This window comes from Vicia villosa, linkage group LG2 (genome assembly GCF_029867415.1).
Source record: "Vicia villosa cultivar HV-30 ecotype Madison, WI linkage group LG2, Vvil1.0, whole genome shotgun sequence".
Taxonomy (NCBI): domain Eukaryota; kingdom Viridiplantae; phylum Streptophyta; class Magnoliopsida; order Fabales; family Fabaceae; genus Vicia; species Vicia villosa.
The window spans coordinates 145,464,487-145,487,280 of record NC_081181.1 but is presented as its reverse complement, the minus strand read 5'-3'; the positions used below and the strand labels follow the sequence as shown (position 1 = coordinate 145,487,280).

General features: G+C 37.1%; 3 protein-coding genes across 3 annotated transcripts; 2 read left to right on the top strand and 1 right to left on the bottom strand.

The window, feature by feature from the left end:
• The first annotated feature begins 1,651 nt into the window (after positions 1-1,651).
• Positions 1,652-3,295, top strand: LOC131650239 (uncharacterized). Its single transcript, XM_058919958.1, has one exon. It carries the CDS (start codon positions 1,652-1,654, stop codon positions 3,293-3,295), a length of 1,644 nt encoding a protein of 547 aa, XP_058775941.1.
• Positions 3,296-20,422: 17,127 nt separating this feature from the next.
• On the top strand, positions 20,423-20,981 carry LOC131650238 (uncharacterized). The gene is made up of 2 exons (XM_058919957.1): positions 20,423-20,566; positions 20,676-20,981. Exons 1-2 carry the CDS (start codon positions 20,423-20,425, stop codon positions 20,979-20,981), a joined length of 450 nt encoding a protein of 149 aa, XP_058775940.1.
• A 464-nt stretch (positions 20,982-21,445) lies between these two features.
• LOC131650237 (uncharacterized) lies at positions 21,446-22,584 on the bottom strand. The gene is made up of 2 exons (XM_058919956.1): positions 21,760-22,584; positions 21,446-21,649 (listed from the first exon to the last, which is right to left on the bottom strand). The coding sequence occupies exons 1-2, from the start codon at positions 22,582-22,584 to the stop codon at positions 21,446-21,448; spliced, it is 1,029 nt and encodes a 342-aa protein (XP_058775939.1).
• Positions 22,585-22,794: the final 210 nt, after the last annotated feature.

Below are 22,794 nucleotides of genomic sequence, written 5' to 3'. Positions count from 1 at the left end.
TTCAAACTCATCTTTTCTTTGCCCAAGTGCAAATCTCGCCCAAGTGCGAACCACATTCAAAAACTCGTCCTTCCCGCCCAAGTGCGATTGGACCCATTAAAATCAACCAACAAATTCGTAGTTCCTTCCGAACTACATTCGCTCTGATTCTTCCATTGAAGATATGTAGGCACAAGACTCAAATGTCTTGGCGAGCACACTAATAAAAAATATAATTTCGTAGTTCTTCCGAACTACATTCGCTCTGATTCTTCCATTGAAGATATGTAGGCACAAGACTCAAATGTCTTGGCGAGCACACTAATAAAAAATATAATTTCGTAGTTCCTCCGAACTACATTCGCTCTGATTCTTCCATTGAAGATATGTAGGCACAAGACTCAAATGTCTTGGCGAGCACACTAATAAAAAATATAATTTCGTAGCCCCGAACTACGAACGCTCTGACTTTCCCCATTGGGAATACGTAGGCACAAGACTCAAATGTCTTGGCGAGCTCAATAATAAAAAACCCAAATCCCGTTTCTTTCTTGTCCATATATTAATAAAGAACGCAAGTAGATAATAAGCTAACAATCGATCACAAGATTAACTAAATGGGTCCCATCGAGTACGATGGAGGTAAGGGGTGCTAATACCTTCCCCTTACTTAACCGACTCCCGAACCCAAATTTGGTTGCGAAGACCATCTTTGTCCATTTCATTTCATTTGTGGGTTTTGTCAATATTTTTCCTTTCCCATTGGAACAAATAAAATTTGGTGGCGACTCTGTTTTGTTACAATTTCGTGGCGATGATTTTTTGACCCGCGACAGCTGGCGACTCTGCTGGGGAATTCCAAGAGAGTCAACCCTAATTTAGTTTCTTTTGCGATTTTGTTTTCATTTATTTACTTGCTTCTTTATTGCTTTTATTATATCATTGTTTGATTTCTCATCATTATGGTTGGAATCTTTCTATTATTGGCACTTTATGGACAAAGCTCTACGCCCGAGCTCAAGAAACACATAAGATAAGATGGTGGTTTAGTATTAAACTTGCTTGACGTAGTGTCAAGTAGGAGATACTAATACCCCGCCTAGAGTAGGTCCTTTGAGAAGATGTCTTTGGTTGAGTAAGTTATTTACTCGAGCGATGATGTTTTCAATTTGGATCGTTAACTCTAGGGACCTTTTAGAAAGACCCTGAAACCATGACTTTTAGGAAATGGTGGTTTCGCACCCAACTTGCGTAACGTAACTATTACTGTGGGTATGTGCGAAAACCACACTCAGAATAGACTTCGTTTGAAAACACAGTTGGGTGGTAAGTTATTTACTAGATAACTGAGTTTTCAAAAGAAGTTTGTAACTCTGAGAACCGCGTCTAGAACCTTGTCAAAAAAAAAACCTTAGAACTATCCTGTGGTGAGCCACTGTGTGCCAAATAATTTGAATTTTTCTGTATCCAATTGATTGAAAGTCCATTACTTATGAATCATACATGATATGACATTGCATTCATTCTTGCATTAAAAACAAAAAAAATCATCATGCATCTGCATTCATTTGCATCTCAATCCAGTACTCATACATCTATTCCTCCGACAGTTTAACAAGGCAAGCTGATTCCCCGACATCCTTATCAGACGCGTAGTGTCTCTCGAAAAAGAATGGTTGACCAAGAGCAACACAACATGGAAGTTAGGATGGAAATCGACGAGTTGAAAGGAAGCATCACCAAGCTCACTGAGATGATGCAAGTGCTAATAGCTAGGGATGCTGAACCCCAAAGAACTGTCATAGCTGAAGTCTCCGAAGCTGTTGAGGATCCCATTCCCGTTCAGAGGCCACCTTCTACCTGGCCAGAATTTGGTTTACCACCTGGTTATACGCCCCCATTCGCGAATACTTTGGGAGTAGGACTTTCTGCGCAACAAATTGCACCAATACCAGTCGCTGCTGAACAGTCACCGATTGTTCACACTACTGTTCAACCTACTTTCAACAATCCTCCTTTTGTCTATCATGTTGATGATTCCGAACGTGGTGATCAAGAACACAACCACGAGGTGGAGGAAGTGAAAGAAAAGTACAATGTCCTTGAGAAAAGGTTGAAAGCTGTTGAAGGAAATGACATTTTTGGATTTGACACCATGAACCTCTGTTTAGTTTCTGACTTGATTGTGCCTGCAAAGTTCAAAGTCCCTGAGTTCGAGAAATATAAGGGGCACACTTGTCCTAAAGATCATCTGACTATGTACTTTCGCAAGATGGCCGCCTATGCCAACAATGACAAATTGCTCGTCCACATCTTTCAAGATAGCTTAGCTGGAGCTTCTCTGAAATGGTACATGAGTTTGAAGAGGGATCATATCCAAACATGGAGAGATTTGGGTGAAGCTTTCCTGAAACAATACAAATACAATATGGACTTAGCCCCTGATCGCAGACAACTTCAGACTATGACCATGAGAGATAGGGAAACTTTCAAAGTGTATGCCCAACGCTGGAGAGAGCTAGCTGCTCAAGTCGAACCTCCTCTCGCTGAAAAAGAGCTTACTAGTATGTTTATGGATACCTTGCAGCCAGTTTTCTATGAGAAAATGATTGGAAGTGTCTCTTCTAGCTTTGCTGACCTGGTCACTATTGGAGAAAGGGTCGAAGAAGGCTTGAAAAATGGCAAGATTGTCAATGCTGCTGAATCTTCCAATAACAACCAAACAAAGAGATTCCCTGGAAACTTCCATAGAAAGAAAGAAGGTGAAACTAATGCTGTTGTGACTAGTGGTGAAGGACCTCAAAATCCACAACCTTATCAAGTTCCAACTTATCCACAAGCACCATTCATGCCTTACTATCAATATCCACATGTTGCAGCTGCTCAACATCAACAACCATACATCCCAATGCCATCGCATCAACAACCATGGAACGCTTCTCATCAGAATGCTTCACAAAGTGCTCCTCAGAATGCTCAACAAAATCAGAATAGGCAGCAGAATCAGAATAGGCCTCAGAAAGATCCACCAAAGGAGCCTCGCCGCATCGACCCAATTCCAATGACTTACACTGAATTGTGGCCTGCGCTAATCCATCAGTCATTGATAGCTCCTAGGCCAACCAAAGCTCCAACGCCACCATTCTCCAAAGGATATAATCCTAATGCTAAGTGTGCTTTTCATAGCGGAGTAGTTGGTCATTCCATTGAAGACTGCTGGGTTCTGAAGGAGAAGGTTCAAGACCTGATCGAGAGCAAGATGCTCACCTTCCGAGATATTAATCCGAATGTGGTCACTAATCCCCTACCCCATTGAGTGTCGAATCAAAAGGGATGTTCCTAAAGCCAGATATCAGACGGGAAAGCTCATCCTTGCTGCTGATAGTTACTAGGCCTTTGTCTTTTTCATTTCTTAATTTTCCTTGTTTGTACTGTGTTTTGTCGCATTTGAATTCTGTAATCCTTAATCGTAATTTTAATGAAATGAGCATTGCATTTGTTTTGAATCAATCATAACGTGTTTCTCTTTCTTTATTTCTGTATCACTTACACAAATTCAAAAAAAAATACAAAAATTGTGCTTTTCCATTTCATTTTCTTTATCAACTTTCTGTCTAAGCAAGATTTGAGGGAGGATGACGATAAACGAAATATCCAATTTGCATCAGTGTGCTTTCAAATAAAACTTTGTTGATGATGTACAGGCATTCTTTCAAATCCCCAAACACTGGAGATATAAGGAAGATAATCCTTCGTTAACCCCTTCGAGCCTTAGAAGTAGGTGTTTTCTTTTTGCACGAAAATTGAAACCCTTAATCAAAACCTGGGGCAGGGTAGTTGTTCAGTTAAAGTGACTAATGCATCTGATTTCCAAGAAGATCATTTCATGGGAACCATTCCCGACCAAAGGTTCAACCGCATCCTCTCTTCGTACACAATGTCGAAGTGGTAGTGAACATCTAAAGCTTACAACAGTTGTTTCCCTTGGAACAGTAATAAGGCAGTCACAAATCTCAAATTCTCATATCATTGAACAAATGTCACACAAGTTGTTCAAACAAAAAAAAAATCAAAGAAAAGCCCGCTAAGTCAAAACCTAAAAAGGAGACTTAGGCAAAAATAATAAGGGTACAAAAGTAAAAAAAAGAGATCAAAAGATCATTGTCAAAAGCAAGAACAAACTTGTGTGACTGTCAAAGAAGAATAGGTGACTGCCACCTTAGAACTCATTGGTTCTCAAACATCGTCTGCAAATTCTCTTGGAAGTCGAATACTTGTAAGAGTTAACTGAACTTAGGACTGGAGTACATCACGAAGAATGGGTGGGTTAAAAATAAAATTTTTGAGCCTATATCCTTTGTTTCTTAAACCGTGAACCTGACCACGTTACAACCTTCAAAAGTCCTAATTGAAGCAAGGTTTCTTTTGAAAGCATACTAAAGCAAGGTTGCGTTAACCTGACTCCTGAATGTTTGCTAATCATTTGTTTGGATACCACGCTATCACATCATCTTTCACACCTTGAATTTCAAACTTCCATTGCATCCTCATTGGGATTTATTCATCGTATACCACAATTTCATTTCAATAAATGATTGTTTTCAAAATTTGCATGCACGTCGCATTAAAATTACCATTTCTGAATTGAATAGTTTCATCTGCAAATCAGCACCTTCCATCAAGGAAGTTCCAACAATGGAAATCATTTGAAGAGCCTAAAGTGGAACCATCAAGGTCACATCACTTCAGAAGTCCATCATTCAGGGGCATTTCATTTCAAAGTTCCCAAACACTGAGGCATGTCATCTCAGGATCATCTGTTTGAATCCAAAATTTGTTGAAGCAAAGTTTCTCCATATACTCAACATTCTGGGGCAAATCAAGGCCAAAACCTTTCCTTCAAGTGGTCCAAGCAGACTATGCCATACAAAGTGGTCCTCAAACTCAGAATAAGTGTCGGGAATTATGCTTGCACAAACTCCTACCAAAAGACCTTTTCCACCTCATAAAAAAATTTTATTGCCCTCCAATGGGGCATCTCTTCAAATATTCCAAACCACAAATTCATTCATAGCATGCATTCATCAATCATGCATATCATTCATGGGGCAACCTCCCGCAAACATCAAATCAAAAAAAAAATCAATCTTGCTCGATCTTTTCCATTGAAAATTAAGCCCAGTTCACCATGGACATCCAAAAAATGCATTGCCTATTGGCACATATCTAGTAAATTCATTACCTACATTGATCAAATTATCATATGCATCATTACACGTGCATCAATTTGCACAAAAGAAAAAAAAAAACAAAATGTCTCATACATAAGCACAAAGCATACATAAGGGATCATTATCTTCTTGTCAATTTGAGCCAACCCATTGGTTAAAATCAATCATCAATTCTCTTGTCATTCTGAATCAACCCATTGGTTGAGAATAATCTTTCTCGTTGTCAGCCCATTGGTTGAAATTTATCATTTACCTCCTCAACTCATTGGTTGAAATTTCAGTCTTATTTTTTGGTTGAAATCAATTTCTTCATACCCTCATCAACTCATTGGTTGATGATAGCTTTATTTCTGTTATAATCGTACTCAACTCATTGGTTGTGGACGATGTGTCGACTTTCATCAGCTCATTGGTTGATGTCAGTTATGTCTTTTAAAGTCAACTCATTGGTTGATAACGAATTATTGTTTACCTACATTAACTCATTGGTTGATGTTGGTTGTTTCCTTGTTTTAATCAACTCATTGGTTGATAACGAATTGTTGTTTACCTTCATTAACTCGTTGGTTGATGTTGGCATTTCCTGTTTTAACCGTACTCAACTCATTGGTTGTGGACGATGTGTCGACTTTCATCAGCTCATTGGTTGATGTCAGTTATGTCTTTTAAAGTCAACTCATTGGTTGATACCGAATTGTTGTTTACCTACATTAACTCATTGGTTGATGTTGGCGTCTATCTGTTTTAAATCGTACTCAACTCATTGGTTGTGGACGATGTGTCGACTTTCATCAGCTCATTGGTTGATGTTAGTTATGTCTTTTAAAGTCAACTCATTGGTTGATACCGAATTGTTGATTACCTACATTAGCTCATTGGTCGATGTTGTTTGTTTCCTTGTTTTAATCAAATCAACTCATTGGTTGAAAACGATTCTTTTGGCACCATTGCCTTTCCCCAGCAAGTGTTCTCATTGGAACTCCTTCACACAATCATTTTATCAATTCCCACATAATTTACTTATCATCTTCATATCTTCAACAAAAATTCATGCATTCATGCATTCATGACAGTTCATCGCATCAAGGGCCAAAATTCAGGTCACTTGGTATTTAATTACCTTTCTCCTTTGATATCCCGAAGATCAAAGTCCTTCGAGCTATCTGGTTAAAAATAATTAAATAGGGGCATCTGTCGCACCCTGAATTTTGACCTAAGTTTTTTTATCTGATTCAGTCACATTAGCATCAATCAATTCATCTGCATCCAAATTAAATTTCGATTTCATACATTTGCATTTCAAATTATTATGAAATTCATAATTAATTTGTCATCTTTTTTAATTTGCATCTTGAATTCAATTTTATCATTGCATTTTACCTTTTAATAAATTAACTTGCATTTTCTCTTTGAAATTCTATTTAAAATTGATTTAATGATTAAATTATCATTTAATTGTTACCAATTCAAATTAGAATTAAAATAGAATCTATAGGATCATATAATTCATGCATTTAAAATAATTTTTGTTTTTTACTTCATCTTTTATTATTTTATTATTGTACATATATTAGTCCAAATACAAAACAAAACAAAAAAAGAGAAAAAAGTTTCCTCCTTCCTCATGTAGCCCACGCCTGTTATCTGCTCCGCCGCTCTGCTATCAGACCCTGCATCATAGCTGTACCAATAGAGTCCAAATCTTTCACCAAAATAGACACAAACAATACCTGCATCAAAAAGCATTGAAACAGTTTACCACAATTGTCCAAAAACTCTTCAGTTTTCCCCCCAATTTTCATCCAAACCCTAATCTTCTGCTCTATATAAACAACAACAATCAGCACAACAAGAGGGGAGCCGCCAACGATTATCATCAAAACCTCTGCCAAAACTTCCCCTCAACACCCAAAGGTTCAAAACCTAAACACACCCTTCAATACTATCTGCATATACCTCCATCATTCATATACACAACCTAACAGAACCTCACCTTCATTCAAAACCACAACAAAACCGTATCACTCAGCAACAAACCCAGTCTTTGCCTCTTCAAATCCTTCACTCAAACCTTCTGTCGAACTCACAACTCACCAAAACCTCACTCAAACTCAGACTTCACCAACATCATCTATACGAAACCTAACCACAAACCTTCTAACTCTTCCATACACTCGTAACTCTCATAGCAACAAAACCTCACCACACTCACAACAACACAACATCACTTCACCGAAATCTCTCGCAACCACACAACAACCACTCAAACAGAACAACAATTTCAGAAGCAACGAAGAACGGAGACGAAGCAGAGCGAAGAAGAACAAGTACCTGGTTTGTTGTTTTCGTTTGATTTACGCTTTAAGACTCATGTTGTAATTTGTAACCGAAAATCATAATGAAATTGGGGTTGGGGCGTGATTGGGGCTGAGGGTTTTGTATGCTTGTTTCACTGTCTTCGCGAGCGAGAGAGATGAGAAATCGACGGTGAGAAGGCGAGATCGAGTGAGGAAGAGAGTTTCGATTTTGTTGTTGTTTGTTCACCGAAACGTTGTGAGTGAGAGATGCCATGAAAGAACTATGAATCGCGAAGTAGAGGAAAGCATAGGCAGAGATATCGTGAAGGAGATGTCGAACTTGAATCTAGGTTTCCTTTGGGTAAAAACGATTTTGTGATGTGATGAGGGTTACGGATTCGGTTCCAACCCGGTTCGGCCCAAAAGATTTTTTTTTTGGCATGTCAGATTTTGTTGTTGTTATTTGCTAATGGGCCTCTGGTTGCAATCTGTTTCTTGGCCCAATGCTGTTCGATTTCTTTTTTTTTCTTCTTATATTTGTTTAATCTATTACAAATAAAACTAAAAAAAATTGTTGATATTTTAATCCATTTTATCTTAGAAACTAAGATAAACTTTATTTTTTTCTTTTAAATGTATGTTTAGACTTTATTTAAAGTTTTTTTACCAAATAACTTCTTTTTTTAAATTTCATTTCTCACTCCAAATATTTTCACCAATAAAAAACTTCAAAAATGCTTTTAATAATTAAATTGAATTTTGTTAATAATGGTTGAAAAGAGGGGGTTGTACGTACTTGTACAAGTTGCTCTAAAGCATTTAGACGATGGCCGTTAAGCTTTTGTTTGAATGCTTTGATTCCATTAAAGATCCTTAAAATTCTATTTGTCTCACCTTTCTCTACAAAACGTTTTTTATCAAATCAATTTCGGTTTATAATGGATTAATCAAGAGGGGGTTGTACGTACTTGTACAAGTTGCTCTTTCAAGCATTTAGGCGATGGCCGTTAAGCTTTTGTTTGAATGCTTGTATCCCATTAAAAAACTTCATCAAGCTCAATTTAGCAAATGCTCTTTCAAGTACTTTAGGCGATGGCCGTTAAGCCATTGTTTAAATGCTTGAATTCCGCTTTTTCATAAAACGATTTCAATTCAAACTCATCTTTTCTTTGCCCAAGTGCAAATCTCGCCCAAGTGCGAACCACATTCAAAAACTCGTCCTTCCCGCCCAAGTGCGATTGGACCCATTAAAATCAACCAACAAATTCGTAGTTCCTTCCGAACTACATTCGCTCTGATTCTTCCATTGAAGATATGTAGGCACAAGACTCAAATGTCTTGGCGAGCACACTAATAAAAAATATAATTTCGTAGTTCTTCCGAACTACATTCGCTCTGATTCTTCCATTGAAGATATGTAGGCACAAGACTCAAATGTCTTGGCGAGCACACTAATAAAAAATATAATTTCGTAGTTCCTCCGAACTACATTCGCTCTGATTCTTCCATTGAAGATATGTAGGCACAAGACTCAAATGTCTTGGCGAGCACACTAATAAAAAATATAATTTCGTAGCCCCGAACTACGAACGCTCTGACTTTCCCCATTGGGAATACGTAGGCACAAGACTCAAATGTCTTGGCGAGCTCAATAATAAAAAACCCAAATCCCGTTTCTTTCTTGTCCATATATTAATAAAGAACGCAAGTAGATAATAAGCTAACAATCGATCACAAGATTAACTAAATGGGTCCCATCGAGTACGATGGAGGTAAGGGGTGCTAATACCTTCCCCTTACTTAACCGACTCCCGAACCCAAATTTGGTTGCGAAGACCATCTTTGTCCATTTCATTTCATTTGTGGGTTTTGTCAATATTTTTCCTTTCCCATTGGAACAAATAAAATTTGGTGGCGACTCTGTTTTGTTACAATTTCGTGGCGATGATTTTTTGACCCGCGACAGTACCATTATCCAACAGTACTTGGAGATCTCTTCTCACAATCGAACATCCGTGAGGATCTATACAACATATGCTACAGGAACCATAGTGATGCTGGCGAAAATTCTGCCCTCGACAGAGAGTAGCGTGCATTTGTACCAAATCGGCTCTTGAGTGATTGATATTATAGACTCGATATGGACCAGGACATCCATACACCATGTTTACAACATGCCCTCCATGATTGGGCAGCGGATTTGCTTGCACATTAGGATTCAAATTTCTGAAAGAGAGGAGATTAGATCTAACCAACCTTTGAACTTCATATTTCAAAGCTATGCAATGCTCGAGATCATGGCCAGGTGCTCCTTGATGATAAGGGCATGAGACCTCAGCTTTGTACCACCATGGGAGTTTCTCAGGTACTGGTGGTGGTGCCTTGGTTTGAACAAGACCTCTTTCAATCAAAGCAGGATACAACTCTGTGTAGGTCATTGGAATCGGATCAAATTGTGGAGCTCTTTGTACACGGTTCTGATTATTATTAAACTGTTGAACCTGTGGTCGAGGCTGTTGTTGAAACTGCGGAGTAAACCCCGGATTCGGTGCAGTATTAACGACTGGTGCGATAGCAGCTACCTGTCGTTGACGATTGACATTTCCTCTTGGCTTTGCTTGGGATACCATGTCAACACTTTGTTCCTTCTTCTTTGGGAAACCACTTCCGAACTTTTTGGTTCCGCTTGAAGATCCACCTTCTTTAGTTAGACGTCCGGTTCGGACTCCTTCTTCTAGACGCATCCCCATGTTTACCATTTCAGTGAAATCACTTGGAGCACTAGCAATCATGCGTTCATAATAAAATGGACTGAGAGTATTCAAGAAGATCTTGGTCATCTCTTTCTCTTTTAACGGTGGATTAATCTGAGCAGCAGTTTCTCTCCATCGTTAGGCATACTCTTTGAAAGTTTCATGGTCTTTCTGAGCCATGGATCGAAGCTGATCTCTGTCTGGAGCCATATCCGAGTTATACTTGTATTGTCGGACAAAGGCCTCACCTAGATCATTGAATGTTCGAATATTAGTGCTATCCAAGCCTGTGTACCACTTCAGTGCGGCACCAGTCAAACTGTCTTGAAAGTAATGGATAAGCAACTGATGATTATCTGCATAAGTAGACATCTTTCTGGCATACATCACAAGATGGCTTTGTGGACAAGAACTTCCTTTGTATTTCTCAAAGTCTGGGACCTTGAACTTGGCTGGTATCTGTACACTGGGAACCAAACATAGCTCCTGGGCATTCTTTCCAAACAAATCTTTTCCACGGATAGCTTTGACTTCCAGCTGAATCTCGTTGAATTGTTCTTGGAGATCTCCTACAAGATTACGCTGACTTGTGCTATCACCCTGATCATGATAAATCTCATTGCCATCATAAGGAATAGTGTGAACCGTAGGGGTCGGAACTGTCATAGTGGGCTGAGAAAGTGCCATAGTGACTTGAGAAAAAGTTACCCCCTGATTTGGAGTAAACTGTGAACTTTGTGCAGCAGGCGCTTCAGTTGTGGATGTTTGAACCCCAGAGAAATTATGGCGGAATCCTGTACCAAAGCTGAAAGGCGTGCCCCAACCTTCTGGCATGGAGAAAGATGGAATACCGAATGCAACTGTAGAAACTGGAGTAGTGACTTCAGATGTTACCATCGCTTGGCTGTTGGGTGGCGGCGGCTGATTCTGTGCGGCCATCAAGGAGTCAACCAGAGTAGTGAGACTTTCCAACTTTTCCTGAAGGGTGGTCACTGTACCACGGAGCTCAATATTCTCTTGCTCAGAGTGTTCCATTACTCTTCTTCTGTTTGAACGAGTATTGTATCTGTGATCTGATTGCGAGCGCGGTCGAGAAACTTTGAGACGCGACAGCTTGACGATCTATTGGAGAAAGATCCAAAAGATGAGACTCTATATAACGGACTCGATATGCAGAATGATGTATGCAAAAAGAAGTTTTATGATTTTTCCAAACATTTTAAAGATTATTTCCTTGCAAACATTTGAACACAAACTAATCTTTTATTCATTCATTTTTTTATTACAATAATGGAAAATGTTACAACATTTTTTCATTTTTTTTTATTGCAATAATGGGAAATGTTACAACATTGGAGCGTAGCTCCTTACAAAAGCAAATGATAAATTAAAGGCTAAACAATCCTAAGCATCTTCATCAGACGAAGAACCAAATGCATTGTGCAGCTTGAGCTTCATGATTTCTTTCCCATAGTGAGCTTTCAATTCGGCCTTTTCAGTCCTCAGCTTGTCAACAATATTCTTCCAATCATCAGGAGTCGGAGCGTTGCTTGTCGAGCCTTCAAGATTCTTCTTGCTTTCTTTGATGTATCTCTTGATTGCAGCGTCTTTCTGACGAATCTTCTCATCTTTGCTCATGAGCCATCCATCTTGGTAATAGAGAGTTTCTTCGTGATCTTTCACTCTTTTCTTCAACTTTCTATTTTCCACATCAGTTCTACGAAACTTTTCTTCCCAAGCGTCTTTTTCTATCCTCATCTTAGCCAAAGTGTCTTGGTATTCCTCCATAGCGGGAATGTTGGGTCGTTGAGACACTGCAGGAAACATGGGTTTTTCATAAGCATAAGGCATTTGAAACTCTTTTGCTATTTTCTTTACCCAGCAGGTGTAGGCGTCCATGGCAATGCAATTTCTTTCCTCACCTTTTTCTTTCCATCGGACGTCGTACCAAGCTTTCACCATTCTTGCTTTCAAACTTTTAGGATTATCCCCTTCTCGGTAGAAGTATCCTTCCACTGAGGGACCAACAGGTTTAACTGAATTTGCATACCCGAGTTGTCGTCGGGCTAGGACCGGATTGTAGTTAATTCCTCCTTGTGTACCAATGAGAGGTACGTTGGCGAACTCTCCACAACTATCAATGGTTTCTGTACCACAGCGAGCCAAGGTATACCAATGAATATCATTATTAGTAAGAGACATAAGTCTTCGAGGCCAACGCAAACCTTCTCGGTTTTCTGTGAAAATAGGAGACTGAGGTAAGTGTGAAACAATCCATTTGAACAACAGAGGTGCACAACATACAATGATTCCACCGCCTTGGCGATTCCTATGATGGACAGAGAAATACATGTCACCAAGCAAAGTCGGAACAGGATTTCCAATCAAAAAGATTTTTATGGCATTGATATCAACAAAGTTGTCGACATTGGGAAACAGAACTAACCCATAGATGAGCAAGGCTAGTATAGCTTCAAAAGCTATCATGCTACCAGTTTCGATGAAATCAAAGGCTTTCTTTACCAGGAAGTGTGAAGTTAAACCCGGGAGGTTTCCTTTGGTAGTCCAATTACTCTCTACTTCAGACTTTTTCATGTGGATACTTGCTGCAATGACGTGTGACTTAGGAATGGCTTCCAAACCATTGAAGGGTATCTTGTCAGACACAGGAATGCCTAAAAGATTGGCATATTCTTCCAAGGTCGGTACCAACTGGTAGTCTGGAAAGGTAAAACAACGGTAGACGGGATCATAGAACTGAACCAGAGTCTTGAGAAGTCCTTCATCAACATGAGTGTTCAAAATAGGCAAAAGCTTTCCATAACTTTTCCTAAAATTACAAGGATCTTGTACAAAAGATGCTAACTCTATCAGTCTTTCTACATCAGGCGCTTTGAAACCGTACTTTTTGGTATACCTTTTTTCCATAACTTAATCCTATAATGTTTGCAAGGAAAATTCTCTAAATTTTTTTGGAAAAATTATGTTTTTATGGAAAAAGATGGGTTTTTTAATGAATGTATGAATGCATGGATGCATGGATGCCACATATTCAAACATGGTAAAGCAAACATGGTAGTTCAAACATGGTAACACTAACATGGTACTACAAACATGGTAACGCAAACATGGTAACAAACATGGTAACGCATAGGTTCAAAGGTCCAAAGTCACGAGCATGAGGTCAGAGAACCAAAAATGGGATAGTTCTAGTTAATCACCTGCACAACATGTTCTACTGATACGTCAGAGTCTACATTTTTCTTTCGGATATTACCGGCCTTCCACAATTAAACTCATGAGCCAGTAATATTCTCAAGAAAAACTCGTCTGAGTGTGGTTCTCCGCATGACAACTAATCCAAGTCTTCACCTGAATAGTTTCTGCACCACAACCTAATAAGGCCAGGATGGGTTGGGGTTCTACGGCCAACTCAGCTTCTACAGTTCAATGAAAGTAATAATGTCTTCGCTACGAAACATGCTAAACATATATTACCAACAAGGAACCTCCACTGAGCGGAAGGATTCTCAAGTGCGCCTGCACATGACTATACCCTCCACCTAATTTCTTATGTGTACTTAATCCGGGTTAGGATTTATCCATAATGTATCACTTGTAACAGAACCACGCAAGCAATAGAACCAGAACCACACATATAACAAAAAATGAAATGAAAAATAAAGCAAATAGAATTAACCCTTCCTTTGGAAACAATAAAAAGATGGTCACCAGTGAAGTCGCCATTTTTCTGTCGCGGGCGAAAAATCGTTATCCTTTTTCGGGATGAGACACCTGATGCCTTCTTTGGGCTCGAGTGCTCAAAAAATGATTTTTCTTTTGTACGGACCAAACTTTTTATTGTTTCCAAAAGAGGAAAAGGAAAAAAGCTGCAATAACCTAAAAGTGGGGGGAGAGATCTTGGGTAAGAGGGTTGGTTATACGAAGGGAAGGTATTAGCACCCAACGTATCTATAGTACTCTATAGGTTTCTTTGTTTTGTTTTTCATTCCATATTATTGAGAGGTTCTTGTGAAATAGGTGGGACCTTAGGTGTTTGTTTGATTATGCTCGCAAAGATCATCGCGATCCTCTGCATACATATCCCCTAGAGGGTATCAGAGCATCTGTAGCTCGGGGTCTACGGGTGCTAAGGTTTGAATGGTTTGAGGGAGAAGTTTTGCTCGCCAAGGAATAAGACCTTGTGCCTACGTATTCTCAAAGGGATGTTGAGAAAGTCAGAGCAATCGTAGTTCCCACTTATGCTAGTGGAAGCAAAGGAAAATAGACAAATGTCATCTAAATGTTCGATGTATCTAATCTATATCATCACATACATCTGTTTGTTTTTTGTTTGAAAATCTTTTCATTATAAGCCCGGGGCCATGCTGTTGCACCCCAATTTTTGACCTCTGAGATCCCATCATTTTCTAAGTGTTATGATCATTATTGTTATACCCCAAAATTCGCCCTCGTTCTTTTTTCATAAAAAGAAGTCAACAGACTTCTGTCTAAAAATTTGGATTTTTATACAATCTTGGATTTTTATTTCATAAATATCCTGATTTTATGAATACTCAATTTTTAGAATTTTTTTTATACAGTATTTTGGTTCGCTGTTAAATTTATCCTTTCATAAACGCCAAATACTGTTTATCACTTCATACACTGTTTATTTGAGATTTATTTTCAGATAAATAATGCTGACGCAGTTCGTGCAGAATTAAAATTTGCAGGCGCGGAGTCCGGGTTTCAGATTATACTGGAGAACGAGTTTTTGAGACCTCAAATGGATTTCATGGATCTCCATATGTCTCAAAATACCACCAGACAAATTTTCAAACTTCGATTCGCTCAGACGCACAGTCAACAGCTCAAACAGTCAACAGACGACCAGTTTGACCAAAAAGTCAACAGACAGTCAAAAATGCAATTTTTTGTCAACATCCATATTTTTTCAAAAGATTCATCATGTGATCAATGGTTGATCATAATTCATCAAGAAAAGTTCAGAAATCGACAAAACTCAAAATTGCAAAATTAGAGTTTTTTAGCTAAAAGTCAACTGAACTTTGACCGACCATAACTCTCTCATAATTTATCAGAAAAATTCCAACCAAAGCTCATTCTCAAGGAAATTCAATTCTCTACAACTTTGATGTTGGGACCAAGGTCAAGAAATGCTTCCGCCTAAGAGATATAAGCCAAAACATTACGGGTCATTTTGAAAGTCAACAAAAAGCAGTTTTTTGTCAAAGCCCATATCATCAAAATAACTTCTCCAAATGCAAAAACGCTTCCAAAGTGGCTTGTAGAGGACATCTTGGGTTTTCCAAAAAGTTAAAGAACACTTTCATAGGATCAAAATTGAGGGAGATATGCCTTGATGAAGTTGACCTTTTTTGGAAAAATGCATGAAACAAGTAATGACCAAAACTTGATTCTTTTTCAAAAAGGCCTATTCTTTTGTGATTCAATCTTGATTCTCATATGTTTAAAGGGCATCCACGATCCATCCATGATTCATGACATTTTTATTTCATTTTAATTAAATTTTATTCATTTAAAGTTTAATTAAAGTGAGATAATTCAAAGATATTATCAAAGATGCTTATGGTTGCCAATCAAGACCAATTCAAGATGCTTAAATATATTATTGCAAGATTGAAGAGAATAATACTTGAGTGTTTTAACCATGGTTAAGAAATACACTCATTGAAAATATTCCATTATCATATTTTTTCCACAAAATCAATCATGACAATTTCCACTTGCAAGGCTTCCAAGATCAAACTCTTTGCCTATAAATAGAACTTCATTTTCTTCATTCAAGAAGGGGGGAAAAAGGAGAAAAACAAGAGGGGAACACAACAACAAACACCAAAGCCATAGCATAAGTTTTATATTTTCCAAAAGTTTCAATAAACTTGTAAAAATCAAGGCTCATTCAAATAGCCACTTTCAATCAATTTCAATCACTCTTTTCCACTCTTGGAACATCATAGAGTAAGTACAATGTAATTTTTAATATGTAGTAGTGTTAGGAGTTCATGAATTAAAAACTCCATATTTATGCATATTTTCAATTTCTCAAAAAAAAATGTTTTAATTTTAGTTTTAAGTTGATAAAATGTTTATTTAATTTTTAACATAAAAATATTTTATTTCTTTTCATAATTAATTTATATTTCTTAATTAATTAGTAATTATGTAAATATTGCTTTTTAATTATTTTTAACCAATCAAAAAAACTCCAAAAATATTTTCCTTTTAGATTTAGGTTTATATTTTTATAATCTAATTTTTGACATAAAAAATAATATTTTTTGTTAAGTTTAATTATTTGTATAATTATTTGTTTAATTAGTTTGTTAATTAACTAAAAATCAATTCCAAGAAAATCACAAAAAAATATTAAGCTTAATTTGTTTTGTATTTATTTTTATTTATTATTTGATATTATTTCTTATCTTTTTCTTTGTCTTGAATTGGGATAAAAAAAGATCAAACATGGAAGAGAATTGTATGCGGTTGATTTAAGACTTATGGAATTTTATCGTGTAGTCGCTATGATTTTATCAAGCTTCTGATAAAGTTCCATTGAATTTAAATCCGAGAACATCCTTCACTCACCATCAATCTTTATTACTAACTTTGATAACATACTTGACAAGTTTCAAGATGGTTATCTTTAACATCTAACAATTAACTTTAAATTCCGCATTTTATTATATTGTTCTTTATATTTCTTGCTTTATACTTTATTTTATCATTCATATTATTTATGTTTCTGTCATTTTTTTTTTCTTTGTCCATTTGGACATATTATTTATGTTTCTGTCATTTTTTCTTTGTCCACTTGGACATATTATTTATATTTCTGCTATTTTTTCTTTGTCCATTTGGACATATTATTTATGTTTCTGCTATTTTTTCTTTGTCCATTTGGACATATTATTTATATTTCTGCTATTTTTTCTTTGTCCATTTGGACATATTATTTATGTTTCTGTTATTTTTTCTTTGTCCATTTGGACATATTATTTATGTTTCTGTTATTTTCTCTTTGTCCATTTGGACATATTATTTATGTTTCCGCTATTTTTTCTTTGTCCATTTGGACATATTATTTATGTTTCCGCTATTTTTTCTTTGTCCATTTGGACATATTATTTATGTTTCCGCTATTTTTTCTTTGTCCATTTGGACATATTATTTATGCTTCCGCTATTTTTTTTCTTTGTCCATTTGGACGCATTGTTTATGTTTCCGTTATTTTCTTTTTGTCCACTTGGACCATACTTTACTTTTATGCTAAAACACTAATAAACAACAAAAATCTAAAAAACGCTTAAGGTTCTCTCTTGGACTACTGGTTACTATCCCTAGCATTTTGGAGATTTGGACTTATGGACTTAGTGCCTCTGGACCCCTATTCTGTTATTACTCTATGGTTGTTCTGTCTGTCTGGCATTGATTGTTGTCTGTTTGTGTATGCAGGTATTTCCTTGAAAGTCCTTGATGGTTAATTCTAAGGCATTGAGATAAGAATTTTACCCGAAAACAGCCGTTACTCTGCCCGATTTTCATCAGAATTTTAATGTGCTTAATGCAAAGTGGTGCTAAAGATAATAAGTTCATCTGGATCCCCAAGTGGTAATGCGTCGGCCAACTGTTGGTTTCTTATTTTGGTTAGATCATTCTCTCCTTAAACTTTTATTTTAAGCACTAGGATAGCCTCTTCATCTCCTCCCACTTCTTAAATTTTCAAAATCTTCTCCCTTTTCCAAAATCTTCTTATGTTTGTAAAACCTCTTTTAAAAATCTTTTCTTATAAAATACCTTTTGCCCTTAGTGGCTTTTCTTTCAAAGTTTAGACACGATTAAGTGTTGTAGTGAGTTGAGATACCCCACGATTTTGAGATTGATTGATATAATGGAATCTTTTCCACGTGAAAGAGATAGTGTCATACTCGTTGATTTTCATCCGAGTTGGAGCCCTTCTTTCATTTGTGATGCAAAGAATCTATTTGTTCTCATGATCAAGATCAATGGCTGAGTATTCGCTCCGACGATGGTAAACGTGTTTATGTTTTTTTTCAAACGTTTTTTAAAAGCGGAACTACATTAGCTCTGACTTCTCCATTGCACCGAGGAGGTATGTAGGCACAAGGCTTAATGTCTTGCCGAGCTTATTTTAAAAATCAAACAAGAGCAAAAGTGATCTAAGCAAAACTAAGAGCCCATGGATAACCATGGATACAAAGGGTGCTTAAAACCTTCCCTTTGTATAACCAACCCCCCGAACCCAAAATCTGTCAAAAGGTCTTTCCTGTTCTTTTATGCCTTTCCTTTTTGGATAAAATAAAAGTCGGTGGCGACTCTTGCAAAAAATATAAAAATAAAAAAACAAAAGAGAGCAAGGAGTCAGTTCGCCTCAAAAAACCGAGTTTACACATGCCACTTAGGGTGCTTAGAATGATAAAGATGCTTTTTTAGCCAGCCTTGTGGCAAAAACTTTCAATGAAGTCAGCCTTGTGACAAAAAGTTTTGATTAATCAGCCAGTCTTGTGGCAAAACTTTCAATGAAGTCAGCCTTGTGACAAAAACTTTGATTAATCAGCCAGTATGGTGACAAAAAGTTTGATTGATTAGCCAGCCTTGTGGCAAAAAGAGTTTGATAAGTTTGATTGATTGATTGATTGTTTGTGATGATATAGATGAGATACTCCTATCATAGAGATGAAAAATGTCTAATCTCCTAGGGTATTTGATTTGGATATTGGGGATGCTTATAAGAAGCCCGTGGGTCCTTGTACGAAGCCCAAGAGGAGGCTATCCGAGGGTCCTTGCATTGTAAGCCCAAGAGGAGGCTATGGGAGGGACAATCCAGGGTCCTTGCATTGTAAGCCCAAGAGGAGGCTATGGGAGGGTCACTCGTTTGTACAAAGCCCAAGGGGAGGCATGGTATAGTTGGTCTGAGCTCTTAGAGCGATTTCACCGGGAAACCATACTCTATGTCCTAACCTAAACTAGTGGAGATTCTTTGCACGAAGCCCAATAGGAGGCTATGGGGAACCTAGTGTTGTACTAAGTTGAACAAGCACACATATCACACATATGAACAAACATGAACAAGTATTAACAAACATGAACAGGTATGAACAATTATATATATGACAAAGTGTGTGTATATAATGGAGTTTATGAAGGAAATATACCTGTAAGCATGATCCATTTGTATACACAGGGCTCGGGACTTATACTCGAGGAGAGGTCCACTTGAGTTTATTCAAAGCTATGTAAACAGGTATTTACAAAAGGGCTTGGGACTTATACCTACATGGAGGCCCATGGTATTTTTGGGAAGATTTAAAGAAAACCTTCATTTTTGATTGGTTATTCAAAGTTAAAAATCAAATTGATCGAGATATGTACAAAAATGTGTGTGTACAATGAAATACCTAATTTCATGTACAGGAATGGGTATGTACAAAAGGGGCTTGGGACTTATACCTACGTGGAGGCCCGTGTTTTATTTACAAAACATGGTTGACTGTTTTTTTGAAGTTTTATTGTTTTGAAATTTGAAAAGATTTGTTTTGAAATTTGAAAAGATTTGTTTTGAAAGAAGTTTTTGTTTTGTTTTGAAAAACTATATAAAAAGAAAAAAAGAAATGGGACTTACACTCTCTAATATTCGAGAGGCCCCACTTCATTTTGAAAATCAATTGATCAATTAAAAGATTTAATCAATAGTTTCAAAAAGAAATGGTTTATCGTTTTGAAAAGAATCGCGATCGCTTGTTTTTAAAAGGGTTAAACGCTATTTTGCCCCCTGCCATTTGGGGGAAATCCGGAAAACAACCCTGTAAAAAAAAAAGTTTAGATTCCATCCCTGTAATTTCCAGATTCCCTCTTTTTAAACCTTAAGTTGATTTTAGTGGATGACATGTGATTTTTAGCTGATGTGGCAAAGAATATAATGCATACGTGTCATATTCATTTCTTTAACATATTATATGTGGCAATTTCACTTTGCTCAGATTAGGGTCCAACGTTGTCTTCTTCATCTTCATTTTCTACCACCTTCGTGTTTCCTACCACCTCTTCGTTTTCAACTTCATCTAACATCTCCTAATTCTCCTTCAAACATCTAGTTATGTCAGGCGCAAGCGAAAGCTCTGGGGTCAACAGTTGTGGACGAAGAGCTCCAGTTTGTGGACACCATCTCCCCATGCGAATTTTTGTTTCAAAATCCAGGTCAAACCCAGGAAGAAGATATTGGAAGTGCAAATACTGGGGGGTTAGTACATATTACTTCGTATCTCCATGTTGATTTGACTTTATTTTGATAATTCACAAGAGTTAGGGTTTTATTTATGTTCATAAGGTTGTGATGTTTGATTTGGCAGAAGGAGAATGATTGCAATGGGTTTCACTGGGATGATGAAATTGAAAGTGGAAAAGTTGAAGAAAATATGTATGATGGAGTTTCTTGTGGAAGTGAAAAGATGTTAGAGGTTATGAGGAACTATGGAGCAGAGTTTGGGAAGACATTTGTAGACGAGTTGGGGAAATCATTGAACAACAAGAAAATTGACAAACTGAAACAGAAGTCTGCAAAGGATCAGAAGACTATTAATGTCCTCACATACACTCTTATTGCATCTTGGATCTGTTTTTCTGTTATGTTTACTCTTTGTAATCTAGCTAAGTAGTCAATAAACAATCTGTTGTAACTGTTGTATTATGGTTGAAATGAATGAAATGTTGTTGAGTTGGCTATAATGTTGCTTGAAATGAATGAATTAAATTGTGTTTAACAATCTGTTTTTCTGCTATGTTTACCATAATGTAAGCTGACCCAAAATTGCTATAAAGTTGCACAAAATGATACATAATGTAAGCTGAACACAGTTGCATAGAAACTGAGTCATAATGTAAGTTGAACACAGAGTAGCATACAAACTGAGTTATAAACTGATACAAGACAAAATGATACATAGTAGCAAACAAACTGAGTCATAAACTGACCCAAAATGATACATAGTGTTGCACATAAACTCATACTTAGTGTTACACATAAACTGATACATAATGTTGCACATAAACTGACCCAAAATTACATAAAATTTAGTCAAAATATTCAAAATGACATCAACTTAAATATTGCACACAGTCTTCACTTTGTGTTCTTCTTTTTGGGAGACTTTTTGTTTTTCTTTTTGGGGGTCTGTGTTGGATTCACTAGCTGTGATGACTGAGTTGCCATCACCTCCTCAGCATTTGCAGTGCTTGCCATGACCTCCTTAGCAGGTGCAGTGCTTGCAATCACCTCCTCAGCAGTTGTAATGTTGGCTCTATGGACATTTCTTGGTGCTTTTCTCTAGTGATACACAAATTAATGACAAAACATAATTAGCACCAACCTCTATGAACATAATTGACAGAACATACAATAATAACATGACATAATTAGTACATAATTAAACTGACCTTTCTCTTTAATGCATCAGGATGTTGTTGAGTACTCTGACATTTTCTTGAGTTATGCCCAATTTTATCACATTTAGTACATCTGTAAGTAACTCCAGGCCTTCTCATCCTAGATCCATTTTCATCAAGCTCTCTAATCCTAAGTTTCCTTGGTCTGCCTGGACCTTTCTTAAATGTTGGTGGAAGCACATCCTCAACTTCAACATTAGGCCACATATCCATTCCATTTGTTGGGCTTACACTGAAGGAATAGCATTTAGTGTATGTTTCCCTGCTATAGCAGCTATCCACAAATGTTTCTGGATCCAAGTTCTGATAACTCATAGCTGCTATAGCATGCCTGCATGGAATACCTACAAGATCCCAAAAACAACAAGTACAGGTTTTTTTACTAAGGTCAACAATGAATTGATGACCATCAAAAGTATGGTTAACCTGCCATATCATATTTTCACACCAAGTAGGAATCCAATTACCACTAAGTGCAACTTCCTTGTCCATTCTTTTCCTTGGCATAGGCATGGTTTTATGTTTCCATTTGTCTAACTTTGTTAAACTACCAGCTATCCTATTCATGAGATAATTTCTAATCCACTCACACATAGTGATAATTGGTTTATCTCTAGCCTGCAATATGGTACTATTAAAAGACTCACTGATGTTATTCATAAGGACATCGCACTTTGGATAATAGCTGAAGGCATGCATACACCATAGTTTGGTAGGAACACCAACTAGCCACTCCCAAGCCTTTGGATCAAAGTGCCTTAACTCAGACATCTTTTTCTCCCAAGCCTGTACATAAGTTGCTTTTGCTGCTCCCATCATTAGATCCCTGATTGCACTACCTCCACCAAATTTCTTTTTGAAGTTGGCATACAGATGCCTTAGACATATTCTATGCTCGATTGACTCAAACATCTCTTCAAACACAACCACTAGTCCCTATAATATTGACATTAAACATTACACAATTACTAAACATTACACAGTTACTATACATAACACAGTTACTAAACATAACACTAGTCCCTA